The sequence below is a fragment of the Eurosta solidaginis genome, chromosome 3 (assembly GCF_040869045.1).
Source record: "Eurosta solidaginis isolate ZX-2024a chromosome 3, ASM4086904v1, whole genome shotgun sequence".
Classification (NCBI taxonomy): Eukaryota; Metazoa; Arthropoda; class Insecta; order Diptera; family Tephritidae; genus Eurosta; species Eurosta solidaginis.
Genome location: NC_090321.1, coordinates 78,527,723 through 78,549,044, shown reverse-complemented (window position 1 = coordinate 78,549,044; position 21,322 = coordinate 78,527,723). Strand labels below are relative to the sequence as shown.

The window sequence follows — 21,322 nt, the reverse complement described above, 5'->3', positions numbered from 1 at the left end:
CAACTCCTGTTTGGTATTACGAATTACAACTTATTTCAGTTGATGTTGAATTGGTGCTGCCAACCTAAGAAAGTGATGATTTGACAGATAAATGAACAGCTGATCAATTTGTGGCGAAAATTTAAGCATTTGCAAAAGTGATTTTGTTATTACAAGATATTATATGATATGAAATCTATTTTATAATGGCGAAAATGTTGGTGATTAACATGTCGATAATACGGAAAACATTCGCGTGATCATTCCAATCCCTTGGAACTACCAAGCACAAATTAAGAAAATGTTTAAGTGACAAAAGATGAGCTTCAAATGAAGTTATTTTGCAGATTTGAAAGGAAGCATTTTTTTCATTACTAAACACAATTAAGAACCATTTCCGCAAACGCGTTCGAGGGAAGGATTTACCCCTATTTTAAAATTATGCGCCACACTCCGATTCTTTGCTGACGGCAGCTATCAAAAATGCTGTGGAAATGATTTGGTGTTGGACTGGTTTTAGATATTATTGAGGAGCATATTTGTGCTTAGTGGATTAAAACCCAAACAGCAAAAGTTGTATTTTACTCTAAAACAGGATTCCCAGGAGTAGTGATTAGTATCAATGGGACCCACGTTCGCATAATTCCACCTATTTTCGCTGCATCCGAACTGCGGCCAGCCTCGTCTAACTTCGGAATGTCGCTCCATAAAGTCAAAAAGTTATTCAATGCAATCCTTCGTGTAAACGTTGTTTTTTCTATAAATGTGTACAAAATTGTCGATTATTGTTTGATTAAAAAAGATTTAACTACCGGCTTTAAATTTTTTTTAAACGTTTTATGAGCCCATGCACCATCTAACTTTTTTCAAAGATGGTATCAAAAGACGCGTTTCGATCTCCGTTTTTAGGTATCGAAAGCGGAAATTAAAAATTTTATTTCTGTCGAAGAATATTTACGAAACCCACAAAATGGCCCAGAGAGGGTCCGGAATATGAGGCCCGATCCACAGTTTTTTTTTTTGCACAGAAGATCTTTCTGTGTTGGCGGCCTTTGGCCGCGATTTGTAAAAATAACCCTGGGTGGGTCCAACGCCTTTCTGCATTAGTGTGTACAAAAAATCTGGTAAAATACAACCATATGAAAATTTAAACCGAAATGATATGACAAAAATTAAATTTTTAATTAAATTTTATTTTAAATTTTTGTTTTCGGATTCTTAAATCGGAAGTCGAAACGTGTCTTTTGATACCAACTTTAAAAATTTTTGTTATAAATTAGGTGGTGAACCGTCTTCTAAAACTTAACATTTTTTCAAAGCAACTGCAAAATTGTATGAGACAACTGCTAGTAATCAGTTGTAAGATTTTGACGTCTTTGATAACTACACCAACACAAGGTTGTTAACGGTAATGCCACAAAAAGGTTGTTAGACTAGACAACTCAACGGACATTTTTTTTTTTTGACAGGTTGAGTTGTAATCGGTAATACCAAATTGGGAAATTTCAACCCAACCAAAGTTGAGTTGTAAACGGTAATAGGGGCATAAAGCATCACAATTTGTTAATTAAAAATGTCCAAAACATATGGATTTTAAAGAGAGTTGTAATTAAGTTCTCCTTTGAAAGTAAATAAGGATATTTCTTTGTAATATAACAATAAAAATGTTAAGCAGTTTTCGTTAGCAGCTACTACACATACTGAATATTGAAGTTATTTATTCGACAGTTCAGCGATTCGAACATTAACAGCAGGTGCATAATAATAAGAAATCCACTACAACTCGTTAGAATGCTATTCCACAATGAGCACGGCTTCTTAAGCCTCGTTTTCATTATGGCATATATGTCGTCAAATGTTGCCAAAATAATGAAAACGGGCTGCCAAATAGTGTCAGTTGCGTTTGCAGTCAGTTTTGACAGCTCACTGTCAGACAAAATGCCATCCAAGTGAAAACGGCCAAATTTCAGTTTGCCAGCGCTGTTGGAAACGTTTGAAACACAAAAAAGATTTGCCAACATGCTGGCAAATCTCTCACTAAACGAGCAATTCTTGTTTATTTGTATAGCCGAACGTTCTCGGGAACGGCTCAACCGATTTAAATGAAATTTGGCACGGAGATAATGTATCACCTTCTAAGACTTTCTACTTAGGTGTTGCCACTCAGAATGTCTCAAAAGATTGCCACCTATTCGAAATTTAAAAAAAATTGCATGACATATACCGATATGGGTATCAAATGAAAGGTATTTCACTCCGCATTACAATAGGGACATTTTTGAGTAGGGTTGCCATTTAGGGTTGCCACCTCTTCGAAATTTAAAAAAATTGCATGAGATATGCCGATATGGGTATCAAACGAAAGGTATTTCACTCCGCATTACAATAGGGTAATTTTTGAGAGGGGTTGCCATTTAGGGTTGCCACCTATTCGAAATTTTAAAAAATTGCATGAGATATGCCGACATGGGTAAAAAACGAAAGGTATTTCACTCCGCATTACAATAGGGACATTTTTGAGTAGGGTTGCCGTTTGGGGTTGGAGTAGTTGGAGGACGTAATGGATAAGTCAGCTTCAAATTCTGCAATTTTCGTTCACCCAGTCGGTAGTACCACTGAAAAAAGGAAGCAGGTGAGAAAACTGACTGAAAAATGGACAGCCGAGCAAACGGAGAGGCTATTGCAGGAAGTAGAGGTCAGAAAGGGGACCTTGAATTTTCTTTCGTCTCAATACAGGGACCGGAATTTGAGGGAGGCTCAATGGCAAGATGTGGCGGATATTTTAAAAATGTACCGATTTGAAGTATCTGCCAAGTGGAACAGCCTGCGCTGCTCTTTCCGCGTGAGTTCCTTTTCTCTTTATAAATATACTAGCATTTACCCGCGGCCCCGTCCGCTAGGAGAAAATGAAATGTATGGGCTATTCACGTTAGCCTGCTTATCAAGTTATCTGTTTAAACATTTGTTTCTGTCTAATGCACTTTATTTTTGTAATTGAGTAAAAAAAAAAGATCTATATGAGTTGATAACCTGATAGGATCCAACAAATGATCCCGAATTTATCCACAAAAAGCCACGAATTGACCCCGATGATATCCCGAACGGATCCCTAAAACCCTCCAGAAATGCTGCCGAAAGGGTCTCCAAATGATCCCGTATTAGTCGCGAAAAAGGCCCGAAATGACCCCGGACGGATACCCAAAACCATCTAGAAATGATGCTGGAAGGTACCCCAAATGTACCCGAAAAAGGCCCGAAATGACCCTGATGGGATCCCGAACGGATCCCTAAAACCCTCCAGAAATGGTGCCGAAAGGGTCCCAAAATGATCCCGTATTAGTCGCGAAAAAGTCCCGAAATGACCCCGACGGGATCCCGGACGGATACCTAAAACCATGTAGAAATGATGCCGGAAGGTACCCCAAATGATCCCGCAAAAGTCCTGAAATGACCCTGATGGGATCCCGGACGGATCCCTAAAACCCTCCAGAAATGATGCCGAAAGGGTCCCCAAATGATCCCGTATTAGTCTCTAAAAAGTCCCGAAATGACCCCGACGGGATCCCAGACGGATACCCAAAACCATTTAGAAATGATGCCGGGAGGTACCACAAATTATCCCGAAATGACCCTGATGGGATCCGGGACGGATCCCTAAAACCCTCCAGAAATGATGCCGAAAAGTTCCCCAAATGATACCGTATTAGTCGCGAAAAAGTCCCGAAATTACCCCGACGGGATTCCGAACGGATACCCAAAACCATCTAGAAATGATGCCGGAAGGTACCCCAAATGATCCCGTATTATTCGAGAAAAAGCCCCAAAATGACCCCGTCGGTATCCCGGACGGATACCCAAAACCATCTAGAAATGATGCGGGAAGGTACCCCAAATGATCCCGTATTAGTCTCGAAAAAGTCCCGAAATGACCCCGACGGGATCCCGGAAGGATACCCAAAACCATCTAGAAATGATGCCGGAAGGTACCCCAAATGATCCCATATTAGTCGAGAAAAAGTCCCAAAATGACCCCGTCGGGATCCCAGAGGGATACCCAAAACCATCTAGAAATGATGCCGGAAGGTACCCCAAATGATCCCGTATTAGTCGAGAAAAAGTTTCAAAATGACCACGACGGGATCCCGGACGGATACCCAAAACCATCTAGAAATGCTGCCGGAAGGTACCCCAAATGATCCCGAAAAAGTCCCGAAATGACCCCGATGGGATCCCGGACGGAACCCGAAAAGCAACCAGAAATGATGCCGGTAGGTACCCCAAATAATCCCGAAATTACCCCGTCGCTGTCAAAAATATTTACTTAACGTTTGACGTCAGTGGTGAAAACTGGATGTCAATCGACTGACACCACAATTTGATGACAGTCTTTGGCACACACTGCTATATCGACTTCATGCCAGTTTTTAATATGTAATGAAACCACATTTGACACCAAATCGCCATGGTGACAGTTATGTCAGTATTTGATGACAGTGATTTTGACATAGTGAAAACAAAGCATTAGATTTTGGAAATGTAAAAAATAAAGAATTGCGGTACAAAAACTTATTGATTCACTGTATGTAAACATTTATACATATGTATGTTTGTATGTACATATATATGGGCATACTCACTTTTCAACTCGTCGAAATGCTGAGCCATAAATATTAAAATTTCTTCGTTCGATTTAGAGGGTTCGGGATTAGATCCACCAAACTCTTGCTGCAAGCTTCTCAACTGGGCTATAAAATTTTTTATTTGAATATAATTAAGATGATTCAAATGCCTTTTACTTATCATTTTGCAGTTATTTATTTATTTAAATATTTATGTTTATTATTTGCCGGAGAAAATATCAACTCACTACGCTGAGCACAAAATAGCTGAACAATTTACAACGCAGCAAACAACAAGACCACCATGAGACAACTGAATGTATTGCATGGGAGAGCGATGAAAAGAAATGAATAGCGTAGTTTTCGCTACCTACATGTAATGTCGCAGTAATACACCAATACAAAAAAAAAAAACAGTTTATCCCAGCAAACATTCGGACTCAAGTCGGCGTCGTACTATGTTGGCTTTACGTACGAATTAAATTTTGGCAAAAAAGTTAGGGCATAAAAATTTCGTGAAAGTTCACAAAACGAGTGCTTTGTCAAGCACGTAACGAAAAGTTAAGCAACTATTAACGTTGATAATTTTACATCTGCCGCAATTTTTTTCCTTTTAGGCGCAACGTTTTTGAAGTTTTATGCGGCAGTTACTCACGAACGTACGTACCAAAACCGTGTCAGCTGACACGACCTATCTTATGAGTGTGCAATGTAAACGAAAACTCACCGACGTGCAACGCCCGTACGTTCGTAGCCCGGAACGTAGAAATCAAAACAATTTTGATTTTTTCCGTAAGAACGTGTCAGCTGATCGCTCTCTCACTAGACAGAGTTGCCCTGTAAACTTTTGTGCGCTAATTTTTGACCGTTTGCAGTCTTATACAAATTGTGAAAATAATTCGAAATAATTATGTAAAAGTGCAGATTAGAAATATGTAATCTATTTATATTTATTTAATATTAATTCCAGCCTTTTACAACATCAAAAATTAAATTGGAAAAAGTGGATGTTTCCATAAGCAAGCATGCAAAATGGTCAATGGCAACAGTGCTTATCTGTAAACAATACACACACAAATATGTTATGTACATGTACACAGACGCACACATTTGTCGTCTTTCAGTGAGTTTTACAGCTACGGCTCACGCTCAATTCTCATGGGAATGCTATGGATCATTGAGAGACTTGAGAAGCAGATGTCGTGAAATTTTCGCAAACGTGAAATGTGATAGGCAGATGTCGCCGCTGTTTTTCATTTAACTCATACGGCGAAAGGCTAAGCAGCGACATCTATTTTTGAAAAAGTAGGTATATTAAAGGCCGCGTTGCCAACCTAAAAAGAAGTAATTAGCAAATTATCTGGCTCACAAATTGAACCAGACTTCTATCTGGATTTATCTGGCTCAAACCGTTGTTGTTGCATTTACATGCAAAATTATTTATCTGGATCAGGATTTTGCCACCGGATGATAGCTATTGATTCCTACGAGCTTGAGGGTTCGGTCAAACGTGTTTCGTACGACAAACGGCCGTACTTACGGCACACATCGGTGGGTAATTGCCGCTTTAGAGTAAAATAGCCACAATCGCTATAGAACATGTGCTAATGCAATTTTTACTAGGTAGTCCACAAACTGCGCCTTGGTGCTTTATTATGACATATCTATTGCGCCCTTCGCTTTGAAGCTCTCCATCATTTGCAGTCTTTCAGTGAGTTTTACAGCTCCGGCTCACGCTCAATTCTCACGGGAATGCTCTGGATCATTGAGAGACTTGAGAAGCAGATGTCGTGAAATTTTCGCACACGTGAAATGTTATAGGCAGATGTCGCCGCTGTTTTTCATTTAACTCATACGGCGAAAAGCTAAGCAGCGACATCTATTTTTGAAAAAGTGGGTATATTAAAGGCCGCGTTGCCAACCTAAAAAGAAGTAATTAAAAAATTATCTGGCTCACAAATTGAACCAGATTTCTATCTGGATTTATCTGGCTCAAATCGTTGTTGTTGCATTTACATGCAAAATTATTTATCTAGCTCAGGATTTTGCCACCGGATGATAACTATTGTTTACTATATAGTTTGGCAGCTTAAATTGAGGTTATTTTGCGAATAGAGTGGAAAGCACTCGAATTCAGTGAAACAGGCACTCGAATGGAGTGGAATGAAGAACAGTAGGAAGAGCAGAGTTGTATTGGATCAATCATTGCATCAATATTAAAGATAAATTAAAAAAAAATTATTAAATACTTGAGTATAAGCAAACATTTTCTTTCAATTACTGCAATTAAGGTGTCCTAGATGCTATAAATTCCAAAATGTATAGAATTTTATGTCTGTTTAAAAATTTAACTTCAATTTCCCTTAGATTTCCGTAATATGGGCATTAGTGATGTTTGTGTGTGTGTGCAAATTATGAGTGATCAGCTCTTAGTTGCGATACTTGGTAAAGTTTACAATGCTCTCCATTGTCTAAAGCCGGAGTTATTGGTGCTGTATGTCGTATCGCTGTATCCGTATCCCTAACGTAATCAGCTGTTTATCGTTACGACGGTAAACCAAAACCCAATTGGTTGGCTACGATACGGTTACGACCTTAGAGGCACCAATAATCGATTGCATTGATTCTCATAAGGTTGGTCGAATCAGCTGTTAAAAGGTTACCGATACGGTTACCGATAAAGCACCAATGTCTCCAGCTTAAAGCGGGAGTCATTGGTGCCGTATGTCGTATCGCTGTAGTCATATCCCTAACGTAATCAGCTGTTTATCGTTACGACGGTAAACCAAAAACCAATTGGTTGGCTATGATACGATTACGACCTTAGCGGCACCAATAATCAATTGCATTGATTTCCATAAGGTTGGTCGAATCAGCTGTTATAAGGTTACCGATACGGTTACCGATAAAGCACCAATGTATGCAGCTTATGTTAAGACGGATTAACATATACCTTATAATAAGGGTTTATTTAAGATTTATTTACGCTAAAGATAAGCCTTAATGGTGGCCACCGTGGTGTGATGGTAGCGTGCTCCGCCTATCACACCGTATGCCCTGGGTTCTCACCCCGGGCAAAGCAACATCAAAATTTTAGAAATAAGGTCTTTCAATTAGAAGAAAATTTTTCTAAGCGGGGTCGCCCCTCGGCAGTGTTTGGCAAGCGCTCCGGGTGTATTTCTGCATAAAACATGTAGGTCCCGTCCGGCCAATTTGTAGGGAAAATCAAGAGGAGCACGACGCAAATTGGAAGAGAAGCTCGGCCTTAGATCTCTTCGGAGGTTATCGCGCCTTACAATTATTTTATTTTTTTATAAGCCTTAATCATAAGGAAAATATAAAAATAAGTAGGTAAGTAGGCCTAGAGAATAACCAAAAGAGTCAATAGCGGGATCCAGTAAAACAACAAATCGCGAATACCATATGAAGTAATTTGACTTATGTATAATTCGCTAGTTTTAAAGGGCCCATTACTGATACTTAGCATAGACTTGACTTGACTTGAGAACTTTCACTTACAGTTATGTTAAATGAACATTGCATTTTACTGATTACTTAAAACTTAGCAACACTTAACACTTAGAACTCTGTTGAATTTTGATTTTCTATGTAAGTTCTAAATGACTTTTACATTTTGAGATGCCATTTGTTTGTTTCCATTTCATTTTGACATTTTGTCATACAAATTGACATTTATTGATTATGATGCCACATTGGATGCGCTAAGTGGAGTATTATCGTGGCTAAGTTGCCAAGTTTACGCCAAGTCAAGTCAAGTCTATGCTTTTGCGGACATGACTGAGGACCTCTTTGTGCTGTTCTTCTAAATACGGTTTATTTCTCAGATGCCGTGTTTCCACATAATGCTTGCGGGTATGTCCTCTTAAGTCTTTGGGAGGCGAGGCCTCTTCAATCAGATGTATGTTGGGATGCTCAACGGAAACTGTTGGTTAATTTCTATCCCTTATGGGGAGCACTCTCGCCTACCTGTGTAGATAGTGTTCTGGTGATGTAAAAAGTCAACCATCGCAGTTCTGAGAGTGGTGTTTTGACAGGTCTATAGTTTGTTCCCGTGTGTATCCTTTAAGCTCAGCGACAATATTGGGGACGCGTAACATGCATTGCGGGTGCATGCTCGAAAAAATGTAGATCCTGATCGAACGTCACACCCATTATTTTTGGATGTCAGATAGTCGATTAGTCATCGGCGCAGGACACAACGGTAACTCCTTTTGGTGGGGAATGGAACTTGGATATGTAAAAGTTAAATAAAAGGGGGTATAGAAGACGACCTTGTGGCACCCCTTCTTTAATTCTTCTGGGTTTTGATATGACGTTCCTAAATTGCACCGATGCCTATTGACCACACAGATAATTTGCAGTCCATCTTTTTACACCGGGAGTAAGGGTGGACCCTTGCAAGTCTTGCAGTAACGTGATAAAATAGGTGATTATAACGATGAATAAGGGAATTTAACCCAGACGGTGTTTTATTAAACGCCTTAGCTAGCCAATTAAACATAGTTAAAAATATTTCATACTATTCCTCATTCCACCTGGTCCATAAATCTTATAATCAGGTAGATGTACTCATTTGTTTCATAAGCTTTATTTTAATTTATCTATAAGCCTTAAAACAAGATTATTATATTCTATCTAATGCCTTATAACAGTTCCGTTTGTTATTCTTATTACGGCTACATGAAATAAGCTTTATATAAGGTCCACATTTTTTGATTGATGGCTTATACCGAGGTTTGTTCAGAATGTTTAATAGGTACATGAACATACATATTAGGGGGACTCATGTAACCGTATAAATGCCTTATAAAGTGTGTAAACGTATAAATTTATCTAGTTTACGCACGAGCTGTCAAATTTTGTATGAAAAATCATTTACACAATTTGTATAAATTTACGCGCACATTTCATTGTGTAAACGCGGTAAACTCAAAGGAATGCAACCTTGCAGACATTACAGACGGCATTTTCATCAAAAATCTCCAACATCAGCAAGTAAAGGCGTTTTAGTTTTGATTTTTAACTTAATCTTGGTATTTTTTAATTTGTAATCAAAAAATGTTTGTTTGGCAATAATACAGCTGATAAACAATCAAGTTTATCAAGAGCATTTCTAGGTGCGTTCATATAACAGCGTGTGTAAATGGATATAATTTTACACCTTATAAGTTTATATGCTTTCATGAGTCCCCCTACTGTAACGAATTTACTGCAAATCCTCTTATTTGCAACCTTCTGCTAAGTTCGAATCACTAAACTGTTGAATAAATAACTCCAATATTTAATAATGCAAAATGGCCTTTATTAAAGTACTTTCAAAAATAACACTGCTACTACACGACAGATGGAACGCTTAAATCAAACTGACTCTCGCGCCTCTACTGTTGGTGCTTTTATACTCTGTGATTTCCTCCTTGCATCTTCTAGGCGCTTCCAGAATTTACTTAGTTACTGCCATATAATTATAACTACAGATGCACGTGTATAGCTTCTCATATGCGCGTGTATTTGTGAGCGACACTTCCACAATTACAATTGCATACTTTTGGGAGCATCTCAGATAAGATATCTGCATGTGTTTGTTCGTTGCTTCTCTGCTGCTTGTACGTACATATGTGTAGACATAATGATTGATTCGTTTATGTAGATACATAATGATTGATTTATGGATGTGCATACAAGTCACTCTTAGCATCGGCTTAGAGATGACAGTACCCCTTATTGTTGCTAATATTCGTAACACTGACCTCCACCTAAGTCTGATCGTCCCGATCAGACAAATCTCTCGATCTAACCGCTGCTAGCCTCTCCAAATGAACCACCCTTCTATTTCGTGGTTTCCCAATTGTTTGTATGCGGTAGATGACATCACTGATCATCTTCACAACTCTGTACGTGTCTTCCCAACTGCACCGATATTTCGATGGAACACCTTTCCGCCGGTGAGGGTTGTATAACAGTACCAAATCTTCCTCCAAGAAACCTTCCGAATTATTGTTCTTATCGTACTTGCGTTTCATCTTACTACTCATTATCCTTGATCGTTCCCTCGCACTCTGTTGTTTGGCCAATGAACCACTTTGTAGAGCTTGCTGTTGACAGATTGGCTTCGCATAATCAGTATCGTTCCCACCTTTCACAACAGTGGTGCGCCCTGGCTTGAAACTACCCTCGTATTTCTTCTAGGAATTTCTTTCTTTCGTTTTCGTGAGTCCTTTTGGTTTTTCCAATGCCAGTGTTTCTCTCGCAGGTACTTTTGATTTCGCTTTATTTGGCCCATTCGATCCATCAACATTTACCGTTGACTTCCGTGGTCTTTGTCGAGTCTTCTCCACCAGTACTCGATTACTGCTGAACCCTTCCTCAAACTAAAGTCAAGTGGTATATCCTGGTTCTCATAACGCATAACCCTTCTCTGCATATCGATCTTGATGTCATGGTCAACTAAGAAGTCCACTCCCAATATGACTATCAAAAATCTCCGCCACAATGAATTTGTGTAGAACCATGACCTTCCCAATTAAGACTTCACATATTACTTCTCTCTGGACTTGGTTATATTCGCCTGTGACCATACGCAACCTTGCTCCAGGTAATGGCTTTACTCTCCTATTGACCAAATCAGATCGGATTAAGGAGTGAGATGCGCCCGTATCGACAGTCAGTACACGCTCCTTGTCATCCAGCTTTTCTTTGACGGCAAGACTGCTCGATTTTTCTTCCAATTTGCGAGATAGATATCACAGGACATTCAACAGCTGGAGCTAGCTCTTGATCTTTCTGATCTGGCACGCTCTTGGCCATCTCCTCCAGCTTTGTTATTAAGACCACTCATGCTGTTGCAACCACTAGGATCAAGATCGCAATGACGTGCAATGTGACCGAGCTTCCCGCATTTGAAGCATTTGATAACTCTCTCACTCCGCTTTTGCGATCCTTTCAGCGCCTCCAATATTGCGTCTACCCATTCTGGCCTTTCTACTTCCACATGGCGTGCTTTGAAAACTGGCTTACACAGAAGCGATGCTGTTTCCTGAATCAGAGCTTGTGAAACCATTTCTGCGAATGTTGGCTTTGAGTTTGCGTATGTAGCTCGCTTTGTTTCGACGTCCCGTATGCCATTTATAAAGCTCTGAATCTTTACCCTTTCAGTGTATTTCACGGGTGCGTCCGCGTTCGCTAAATGTGCCAGCCTTTCCACATCCTACGCAAACTCTTGCAATGTTTCACCAGGCCTCTGGAAGCGGTTCAGCAACTCTATTTGGTATATCTGTTACCCATCAATACTTCATAACTGTTCCGTTCGTACTCTGGAATAGTCTGTAAGATTTCCGCGGCAGGCCCTTTCAATGCCATGAACAGAGCTGCAACTTTATCTTCAGCATTCCAGTTGTTCACTGCTGCGGTCTTCTCAAACTGTAGCTTAAAGACCTGAAAAGGAACAGAAACGTCAAAGGATGGTGTCTTTACCTTTGGATTGCTTGCTGAAACAGCTGGGCGATTTAGTAGTAACTGCTCCATACGACCTTTTAAATCATCTACTTCTGCCTGAAGTTGAGCTATTTTTGCATCCTGCACTTCCAGTTTTGATGATACCTGTTCCAAAATTTCTGCCGACATTTCAGATATATGTGCCTCTTGCGCTTCCAATTGAGATGCCATATATGTCTTTTGGTCTTCCAGTTGAGATGACACTTGCGACGTCATTTCTGAAATACGGGCCTCCTGTGATTCCAGTTGGGATGCCATATATGTGTTTTGGTCTTCCAGTTGAGATGACACTTGCGACGTCATTTCTGAAATACGGGCCTCCTGTGATTCCATTTGGGATGCCATATATGTCTTCTGTTCTTCCAGTTAAGATGACATTTGCGACGGCATTGATGTTACTTTCGATGTTTGTGCAGATATTGCAGCCAATATCATGTTCAAGTCTGTGCTCGTAACTGTCTGCGATCTTTCATTTTTCTCTTCATTTTGGTTGTCTCCTCACCATCAAGATGAAAGTCGTACTCTTCCACGTCAATTCCTTCTAATTCCATTGCCTCTCGTAGTCGTACCTGAAGTTCGAGTTTAATGCTGGCTGTATTCAATCCACGGCTCTCCAACTCATTCTTCAGTTGCTGGATCTTCAATTCACTTAACTTTGCCATGTCTTTGTTGTCCTCTTGAATTTATTCAACAATTCCTCTTCTGACACCAATTGTAGCGAATTTACTGCAAATCCTCTTATTTGCAACCTTCTGCTAAGTTCGAATCACTAAACTGTTGAATAAATAACTCCAATATTTAATAATGCAAAATGGCCTTTATTAAAGTACTTTCAAAAAAAACACTGCCACTACTCGACAGATGGAACACTTAAATCAAACTGACTCTCGCGCCTCTACTGTTGGTGCTTTTATACTCTGTGATTTCCTCGTTGCATCTTCTAGGCGCTTCCAGAATTTAATTAGTTACTGCCATATAATTATAACTACAGATGCACGTGTATAGCTTCTCATATGCGCGTGTATTTGTGAGTGACACCTCCGCAATTACAACTTTTGGAGCATCTCAGATAAGATACCTGCATGTGTTTGTGCGTTGCTTCTCCGCTACGTGTACGTACATATGTGTAGACATAATGATTGATTCGTTTATAGAGATACATAATGATTGATTTATGGATGTGCATTAGGGCGGGTCAATTTAAAAATCGTTCATTAATCTGTGAAAATCGTATTCTAGGGATCAAATTAAGAAACTTTGCCGAAGGAACCATACCTCTAAAACGAATTCTGATGTCCCCCCCCTTTGGGTCGAATTTTGTGGTAAGTGCAATTTCAATTCTACCTGCTGTGTCTTGTGCTGGCTTAAAAAAACAACAAAAGCAATTTTACGATCTGCAATTGTATCACAGTGATACCTTCATTTTTTAAAACGGTTGAATAAAAAACCCACACAACTATGTTTACGACATGCAAATGCATCACAGTGATGCCTTGGTTTTAAAAGGGGATTGTAGAAACGCTAATTTCTAATAATTTTTTTAAATTCTTTTCTATTACTACGTTAAATTCATTTTTATCATATGTTCTGACTAAATAAGTTTCTAGAGAGAAAAATAAACTCCAAAAAGAAAAAACATAGGCATTTCAAAGTGGGATTTTTCAAAATTTGCCCCTACGACCCAAAGCGGGGGACATCAGAATTCGTTTTAGAGGTATGGTTCCTTCGGCAAAGTTTATTATTTTTATCCCTAGAATATGATTTTCACAGAGCAATGGGCGATTTTTTTGCCTCCCCACAAATCGACCCGTCCTAATGTGCATACAAGTCACCAGGGATGCACCTTAACGTTAAGCTAATCGTTTATCAAAAAATTTCCGTTGAAACACTTCGAAATATTATCGATAAAGAAATTATCAAGATAAATTGTATCTCGTTTTTAACTGAAACGAAAAGCTTTCGTTAACGTTAAAAACGTTAACAAAAACCTGATACTTCATGTTTGAATTGTGCTGGCAATGCCGTAAGGTGGTAACAGCGAGCGGACATATACACAAACTCCATGAAACTTGATTGTGTAATTCGTTGGTGGTAATGTCAAAAATATTCTGAGAAATGTTCGTACTGTCAAAAATTCATGAGAAAAGTTGCAATCAGCTTGGCTAATGCTTTAACCTTTAACGACTCCGCCATCAATCAGCTTTGCCAACATAGTTTGAAATTAATAATCAACATAAACGATTTGATTTCGTTTTGATATGGCAGAAAACGAAACAAAATCATTTCGTTAATTTGACGTTCTTAACGTTAATAAACGAAACGAAATGACTTTGTTTCGTTTATTAACGTTAATTATCGCAACGAAATGATATCGGTTCGTTGGTTAAGCATGCCTGCAAGTCACTCTTAGCATCGGCTTAGAGATGACAGTACCCCTTATTGTTGCTAATATTCGTAACAATATATATGTGTATACATGTGTGAACTTAATACTAGGTACAAACACACGCCATATTGGCAATTTATACCATTTGGGCAATTTATTACGCAATTTATCATATAATAAATTGTAATAACAAATTGCCAATTTGAAAAAAATTGCGTAATAAATTGTTTCAAACTGTAAATACAACCTTGTAAAGTGTGTTTATTGAGTAGATTTAAACGTCAGCTGCGCATGGCTCAACTATATGGTTGGCTCATCTCATCAGCTGATATTATTTTTTTCATTTCACTGGAGTAGGAATTGTCAAAAGAGGATGGCAAACTCAAAATGAAACCAAAACATTGAACACATTATCTTACAACACACAAAAATTTTAAAGTTTTATGTTTTCATTCCATTCCATTCACCTAATTCCAACACGCACATTTTGACATTCTGAACACAGGTATGTTGTTGCTGTAGAGATGAGCCAACCGGCCATCAAATTACTATTGTGTAAGCTAAATTGAGTTGTATGAACACCACTCAATTTGAATTGATATTGCCTCAATTTATTTTACTGTTTGAACATAGCATAAAAGCGCATGTACCCAGCAAAAAATCGTATACGGGATTGCAAGAAATATGGATACCGCACCATTGCACTACGGTCTAATCTTAAGGCCGTCGCGTTTAACACAAGCTTATGCATTCCAGTAACATCGCCACAATCAACCAAGATGTTGCGTTTATAAATATGAAGAAACTTCAGACTTGGCAATTGAAGTTTATTTCGCCTTGCCCATTCACATACACAATTTCGCGAAGCACTGTTAAAGGCATTCTCCCTATACAACAAAAATGCTTGCTAACATATTTTGTGTCGAATCCATTGGTTATATTGCAGTTTTTAATTGCGAAAAATTCACTTGAAAGTGTGCCTGCAATCGACTCATAACGCTTAAGATACAGTAAAACGCATCTAGATGAAAAAACTGTTTATGATACGGGGCTTTTAAAATAAAGAAGGCATAGTCCATGAAGCGCATAAATCAACATTTTAGAACGCTATTTATCATTCTTGGCATTTCTTTGCACTTGTCGAGCTCTACTTGAGAAGAAATTCACAGAGATGAAAGGATACAAATAGGTATCGATACTTTCGGTCCAACACCAATAGCATCATCAATATCACATTAGGGGGACTCATGATAGCATATAAACTTATAAGGTGTAAAATTATATCCATTTACACACGCGGTTATATGAACGCACCTAGTAATACTCTTGATAAACTTGATTGTTTTTCAGCTGTATTATTTCCAAAAAATTTTTTTTGATTGTTATACAAACTAAAAAATACCAAGATTAAGTGAAAAATCAAAATTATAACGCCTTTACTTGCTGATGTTGGATATTTTTGATGAAAATGCCGTCTGTAATGTCTGCAAGGTTGCATTCCTTTGAGTTTACCGCGTTTACACAATGAAATGTGCGCGTAAATTTATACAAATTGTGTAAATGATTTTTCATACAAAATTTGACAGCTCGTGCGTAAACTAGATAAATTTATACGTTTACACACTTTATAAGGCATTTATACGGTTACATGAGTCCCCCTATTGATTTTGTGGATAAAATTATAAAGTGCCCCATGGGCAAAAGAACAGATTTATCCAATTTTTTCCACTTTATACGTATTGCAATTTATGGCGTTGTTTTCGGGTATTATTTCAATCAGTTGCGTGTCTCATAATATTAATCATAAGGGGGATTCAGTAGGTGACGCATAAAGTACAGAGCATATTAGCATAAGAGACTGGCGACAAAGTTTGTTGGACAAACTCCGTTACTTATTAATGAGTACGGTTTCAAAATTTACTTTTACCTTGACATTTACTACGTTTTAATTAGGGTTTGGGAAATAAAAAGGCGTTATAAAATTGGTTGCAGATATTTTTTCATTTAAGCTGTTTAAAAATCCTTCAGTAATTTTAGGACGGTTGCTTTGATACCGATATTAAATAGCAATTTGGGTATAAACGCTTCAAGCAAATACGTGGTGGACGATCTCGGTTTTACATAACACGATTATTTTGTCGGTATTAACAAGGTAATTGGTGCTTGCAGAGTCAGGCGAAATTAAGTGAATTGGAACTGCTACCATCATCTATAGATTCAATTTTGTTTAATTTATTGTTTTTCTTTTCTTCGTAGTAAACTGACTGAAAATTCCTTTTCTTCACGAGTTTAATGGCATCGCGTAGCTGTGTTTCGGCTGGTCCTGATAAATTTGTCACTGGAATTGATTCTGAAATTAAATATGCATTACATTATAAATAATCTAAAATAACCAATGACCTTTTCACCATTTTCAGTTAGTCACTTATCTATAAGTTATCGAAATTTTCGTTTTCTCCATGCTAACTATTGTGAATTCATACAAGGGCAAAATCTTTCTATTCTTTCATTGCCATACCTACCTGTCTAATAATAGCTGACAGGGAGAACGGCTGTCGCGAATCGCCAGAGAATAGAATAAAGGTTTGTTTTTTGCTAGCGGTTATTAAATTGAAGTGCCATGAATTGCCCATTTGTGTTTCAAATCAGCTTTTCTTTTAAATGTGTATACAGAAAATCAGACTGCATATTAATTTCTAAAACCTATTTAATAGATTAAATTTGAGCAGCCCGTTAAGCAAACATTTTAAAATATGTAAATAATGCAATATACCAGTTGTCTACAAAAATGTTTGAAAAACACTATTGAGCTAATGATTTAAGTAATCGAACAGCGATTTAACAGGATCGAGGCTGTTTACTATTGTGAACGTTTTTATCAAACATTCGCCACTTGTGTGAATTCACAATGATGCTAACCAAAGCTGCGGGCCTCAGTTATGTCTAAATCAAAAAGTGTAAACAAAAAAGGAGAAAAGACTTTAAAGAGATTTACAAAGTATAATCGAAACAGCTGGTGCCTTGTCCGTCTGGGGGCCTACTCTGTATTGCGATGCGAAAGGCAGTGCGATGCGAAAATAAATTGTGATGCGAAAGGTAATTGGAACTCTGTAGCGCTATCGCATCGCTAACAATGTCGCTTTTTTATTTTTCGCTAATTTTTTGCTTGAGTATGCATCACTGACCAAACTCAAAGAAAGAGAACAAAAGAAACAAGGCGATTACAATTTCGGCAAACGATTAATTTTTGTTGAACAAATTAAAAAAAGGATTCTGTAGCATTATGGAACAATTTAAATAAAGAAAGGATTGATTTAAATGAAGAAATCCTCCCAGTTCAGAAATTGAACTGGAAGAAGTGAACGTGATATATACAGAAAACGTGGAAAATCATAGAATGGGAAATATTGCTAGTTGTATCAGAGAACAAATAAAAAATGACATGATTTCAAATAGAAATGCTTTATAAAAAAGTGGTTTCGATTTAATTGTTATTTATTTATGTATTTTAAGTCCACTAGGATTACAAATTGTTGCTTTTGTGTTTGTTTTGTTTTTTGAGTTGTCCTATATATTTTTAAATGAATATAAAGATATCAATTTATAAAATCATCAATCAATACTTACATATTTGAACAATGCGAATGCCTATTACTTGTAGCAAGAAAAATGCGAAAATGAATGCTGTTTGACATTCGCTTTCGCTTTACAGAGTGCCGGCAATGCGAAAAGGGAGAAAAATTGCGAATGGGCAAAATGTGAATGCGAAAGTCAAAATATACATGCGAATGTCAAGATACAGAGTTTGGCTAGTTATCGTGTATTCACAACCGATTTTTCCAATTTATTCTACGAAATATTGACAATTCTCGATTTAAGTAGAGGTTGGTCGCTCTGTGTTGGTGAAAACGAGAATGTCAAATGGAGCTTTTAGATTGCGATCCTCCAGATAAATTTAAATGAACTGGATATGGTGAAAACGGCCCTAAGTGTAGCAAAACTATACAACACAAATAACTTTACGAGTTTGAAATGTTTTTGTATATACATGAATTTTTAAGCTCTCAACTAACCGGTTTCCAAAGTATTTATCAAAATATTATTATTAATATACCTGGCAGTCGAGCCTTGTAGGAAAGTACGAACGAGATGCGGATAAGTCCAATGTAAACCTTTTGAAATTATGTATTTGGGGCCACAGTAAATGTAATGTAACCTAGTTTAAAGTAATTCTTTTTCTCTAAGAAGTATTGAGATAATTACATATATAATTTATTTCAGTAAAAGTGGTAGATAATAAATTTGTTTTTTTTTCTCTAATATCAATGATAATAAATTTGGTTTTCCCAGAGGCACGCAATCCTTGATTGATTTAGGAAAACTTATCTGTATGAGGCGTAGGTTCTACACAAAAATAAAAAATAGATAAATGTAAGGCGCGAATAACCTCCGAAGAGATTTTAGGCCGAGTTTCTCATTCAATTTGCGTCGTGCTCCTTTTTTAATTTCATCGAGAGCTTTTCATGACAGAAATGCACTCGGAGTGCTCGCCAAATAACTTCCGGGGGGGGGGGGGGGGGGGGGGGGGGGTGTGTGACCCAACTTAGAAAAGCTTTCTTCTAATTGAAAAAACTTGTTTCTAAAATTGTGTTGTTGATTTGCCCGGGGTGTGAACCCAGGATACTCCGTGTGGTATGCGAAGCACGTTACCACCACATTACGGCGGCCACCTACATTTCAATTGAAAATATGGTTGGTGTCATGTGGAGACATCACATGAACGACAATCATTACGTATGTTCGGGTTGATTTTGGACAAGTAATAGTTTAACCTGCTACAGTATCCAGATCGAAGTTGGACCAGGGTGACTCGTGTATCCCTTCTTCTTCTGCTAGAGTAGGATAGTGTATATTGACAACGGCGTTCACCGGACGCCGGTGCCGGATTTCATCGTAGTGCTTATGAAGATGGTCTCTTAACATTCTTAGAGAAGGGGCTAGATCAAGCATTTGTTTGCTAGCGTGTCCCGGTTTGTGGCAATTAAGCAAACACTGTATGTTCGTCATTTCATTATACTCTTAAATATTGGGCTCTTTGGCCTCGCTATGTAGGTGATGTTCGGGATCTAGGGAGATAGCCCGTGTCAGTCCTGAGTATTTTGCAGGCCCTGTAGTTTTTTCCAGTTTATGTTTTTGAAACTGTCATTGCAAGCCTGACCGTTTCCCTTTCTCTATGACCTGAATTCACGAAATGAAATTACACACCTTACTCCTACCCTTAGAACTGTGTTACTTTACTTCATAGCATAAAAATTGCTGCTGAAATTACAGATATGTTTGAAACTATAGAATTATAACTCTAAAAGCTGTATATATTTTAACGAAGTTTTAAATATGTGGTTCTTGTATAGTTTCGATACGGCTTCTAGATATATAAACAAACACATACTCAGCAAGGCATTATAAAAGTTTGTGTAATTTTTTAAGGATTTTTTCCCCAGGATTCCGTCCAAATTGAAGTCCATAATAAGACTTGGAGCCAAAACTTTTTTCAAGTTTCTATTAATGCCGTTTGGTTGCATAAGCGTTTCCATTGTTTTAATCTAAGCAATATAAAAAAATAAGAAAAGTAGAAACTATTCGAAAGGGTACATGACGTGTTCCCACTAAGCTCAGAACTTACGTAAGTGTCTCTATTCGTGTCATTTATTTCGTCATTTAAATTGGCAAGATCTTCTTCTGTATAAATAGGGAATTCAAGGCGACGTGAAAGCGCTCCCTGATCTGATTGCATGCCCGATAGTTTGTCAATCAGCACTCTCCGTTCCGCGAGCGACTGTTCTACAATACTTATTTGGTCTACAATGACAAAAGTGTATAAAATTAATTAGGTATATTTACATATATAGTGATTAAATTTATGGATATTACCTCGCAAACTTGTAGTTTCTTCTTGGTATGTTTCTGAAAACAGTAGTAACACAGTTATTATAATGCATTTTATTAATGTACATAATAAGCATTAGAAGTGTTGATGTAAAATATTATGACAATAAGCGAGCTTGTGAAAATATCCCGGGCCATCGGCAGTATTTGTCTGCGCCTCTGGGAGCGATACGACAAATTTTGTATTATCTTGTCTACTCTAGAGTAGTCTTCGAATGACTAACAGAGGAACCCTTTCTAAATACGTTGATAGCCTTTATGAAGCCTAAACCAAACTCCAGATGTATGCATAAAATAAAACACGCACAACCCAAAGACGTTAAACCATAGAGAAGCTGAAGGAATCTAGTCACATATTAAAGAAAAAAATGCAAGGCGCGATAACCCCCGAAGAGGGTTTCTTTCAATTTGCGTCGTGCTACTTTTTTAATTTCTCCTACAAATCGGCGCGACGGGACCTAGTACATGTTTTATTCCGACTCCGGACGGCATCTGCAAGGTAGATGAGTTTTCACTGAGAAGCTTCTCATGGAAGAAATACACTCAAGAGTGCTTGCCGAACGTTGCCGAGGGGCGACCCCGTTCAGAAAAATTTTCTTCGAATTGAAAAACTTCTTTCTAAAATTTTGATGTTGCTTTGTCCGGGGCGTGAACCCAGGATATTCGGTGTGGAAGGCGGAGCACGCTACTATCACACCACAGCGGCGGCCGTTCCATGTGCTTTGTTTTTTTCAATTCGATGGACTAATATCAAAACAGTACTGCGCCGGAAGTTGAAATGTCAAATCATATCATTGTAAATTCCATGGCTCAATTATATGGTTGGCTCATCTCATCAGCTGACTTTATTTATTTCATTGCATGGTCGATGGGATTGTCA

The 21,322-nt window shown here is 38.0% G+C and overlaps 2 protein-coding genes across 10 annotated transcripts in view; one reads left to right on the top strand and one right to left on the bottom strand.

Moving 5' to 3' along the window:
- The window catches only part of LOC137244042 (uncharacterized), a 460,752-nt gene that overhangs the window by 34,175 nt on the left and 405,255 nt on the right, over window positions 1-21,322 (bottom strand). Inside the window, exons 2-5 of one of the 5 annotated variants that reach the window (XM_067772499.1) lie at window positions 20,428-20,460; window positions 20,180-20,355; window positions 19,946-20,099; window positions 15,899-16,846 (exon numbers count right to left, since the gene is read on the bottom strand). The exons of 1 other annotated variant lie outside the window; for it this stretch is intronic. In XM_067772499.1, the coding sequence (XP_067628600.1) occupies window positions 16,668-16,846; window positions 19,946-20,099; window positions 20,180-20,355; window positions 20,428-20,460 (542 nt within the window). In that variant the 3' untranslated portion in view covers window positions 15,899-16,667. Of the gene's footprint in view, window positions 1-4,616; window positions 4,725-4,775; window positions 4,927-15,898; window positions 16,847-19,945; window positions 20,100-20,179; window positions 20,356-20,427; window positions 20,461-21,322 lie in introns of those variants that run through there. 3 more of the 5 variants (XM_067772500.1, XM_067772502.1, XM_067772498.1) reach the window with 3 other exon arrangements.
- LOC137244038 (uncharacterized) overlaps window positions 1-21,322 on the top strand; it is a 290,995-nt gene that overhangs the window by 159,609 nt on the left and 110,064 nt on the right. The window contains exon 1 of one of the 5 annotated variants that reach the window (XM_067772490.1): window positions 18,362-18,702. The exons of the other annotated variants lie outside the window; for them this stretch is intronic. The gene's annotated coding sequence lies outside the window, so the exon portion shown is untranslated. Of the gene's footprint in view, window positions 1-18,361; window positions 18,703-21,322 lie in introns of those variants that run through there. 5 annotated transcript variants of the gene reach the window in all.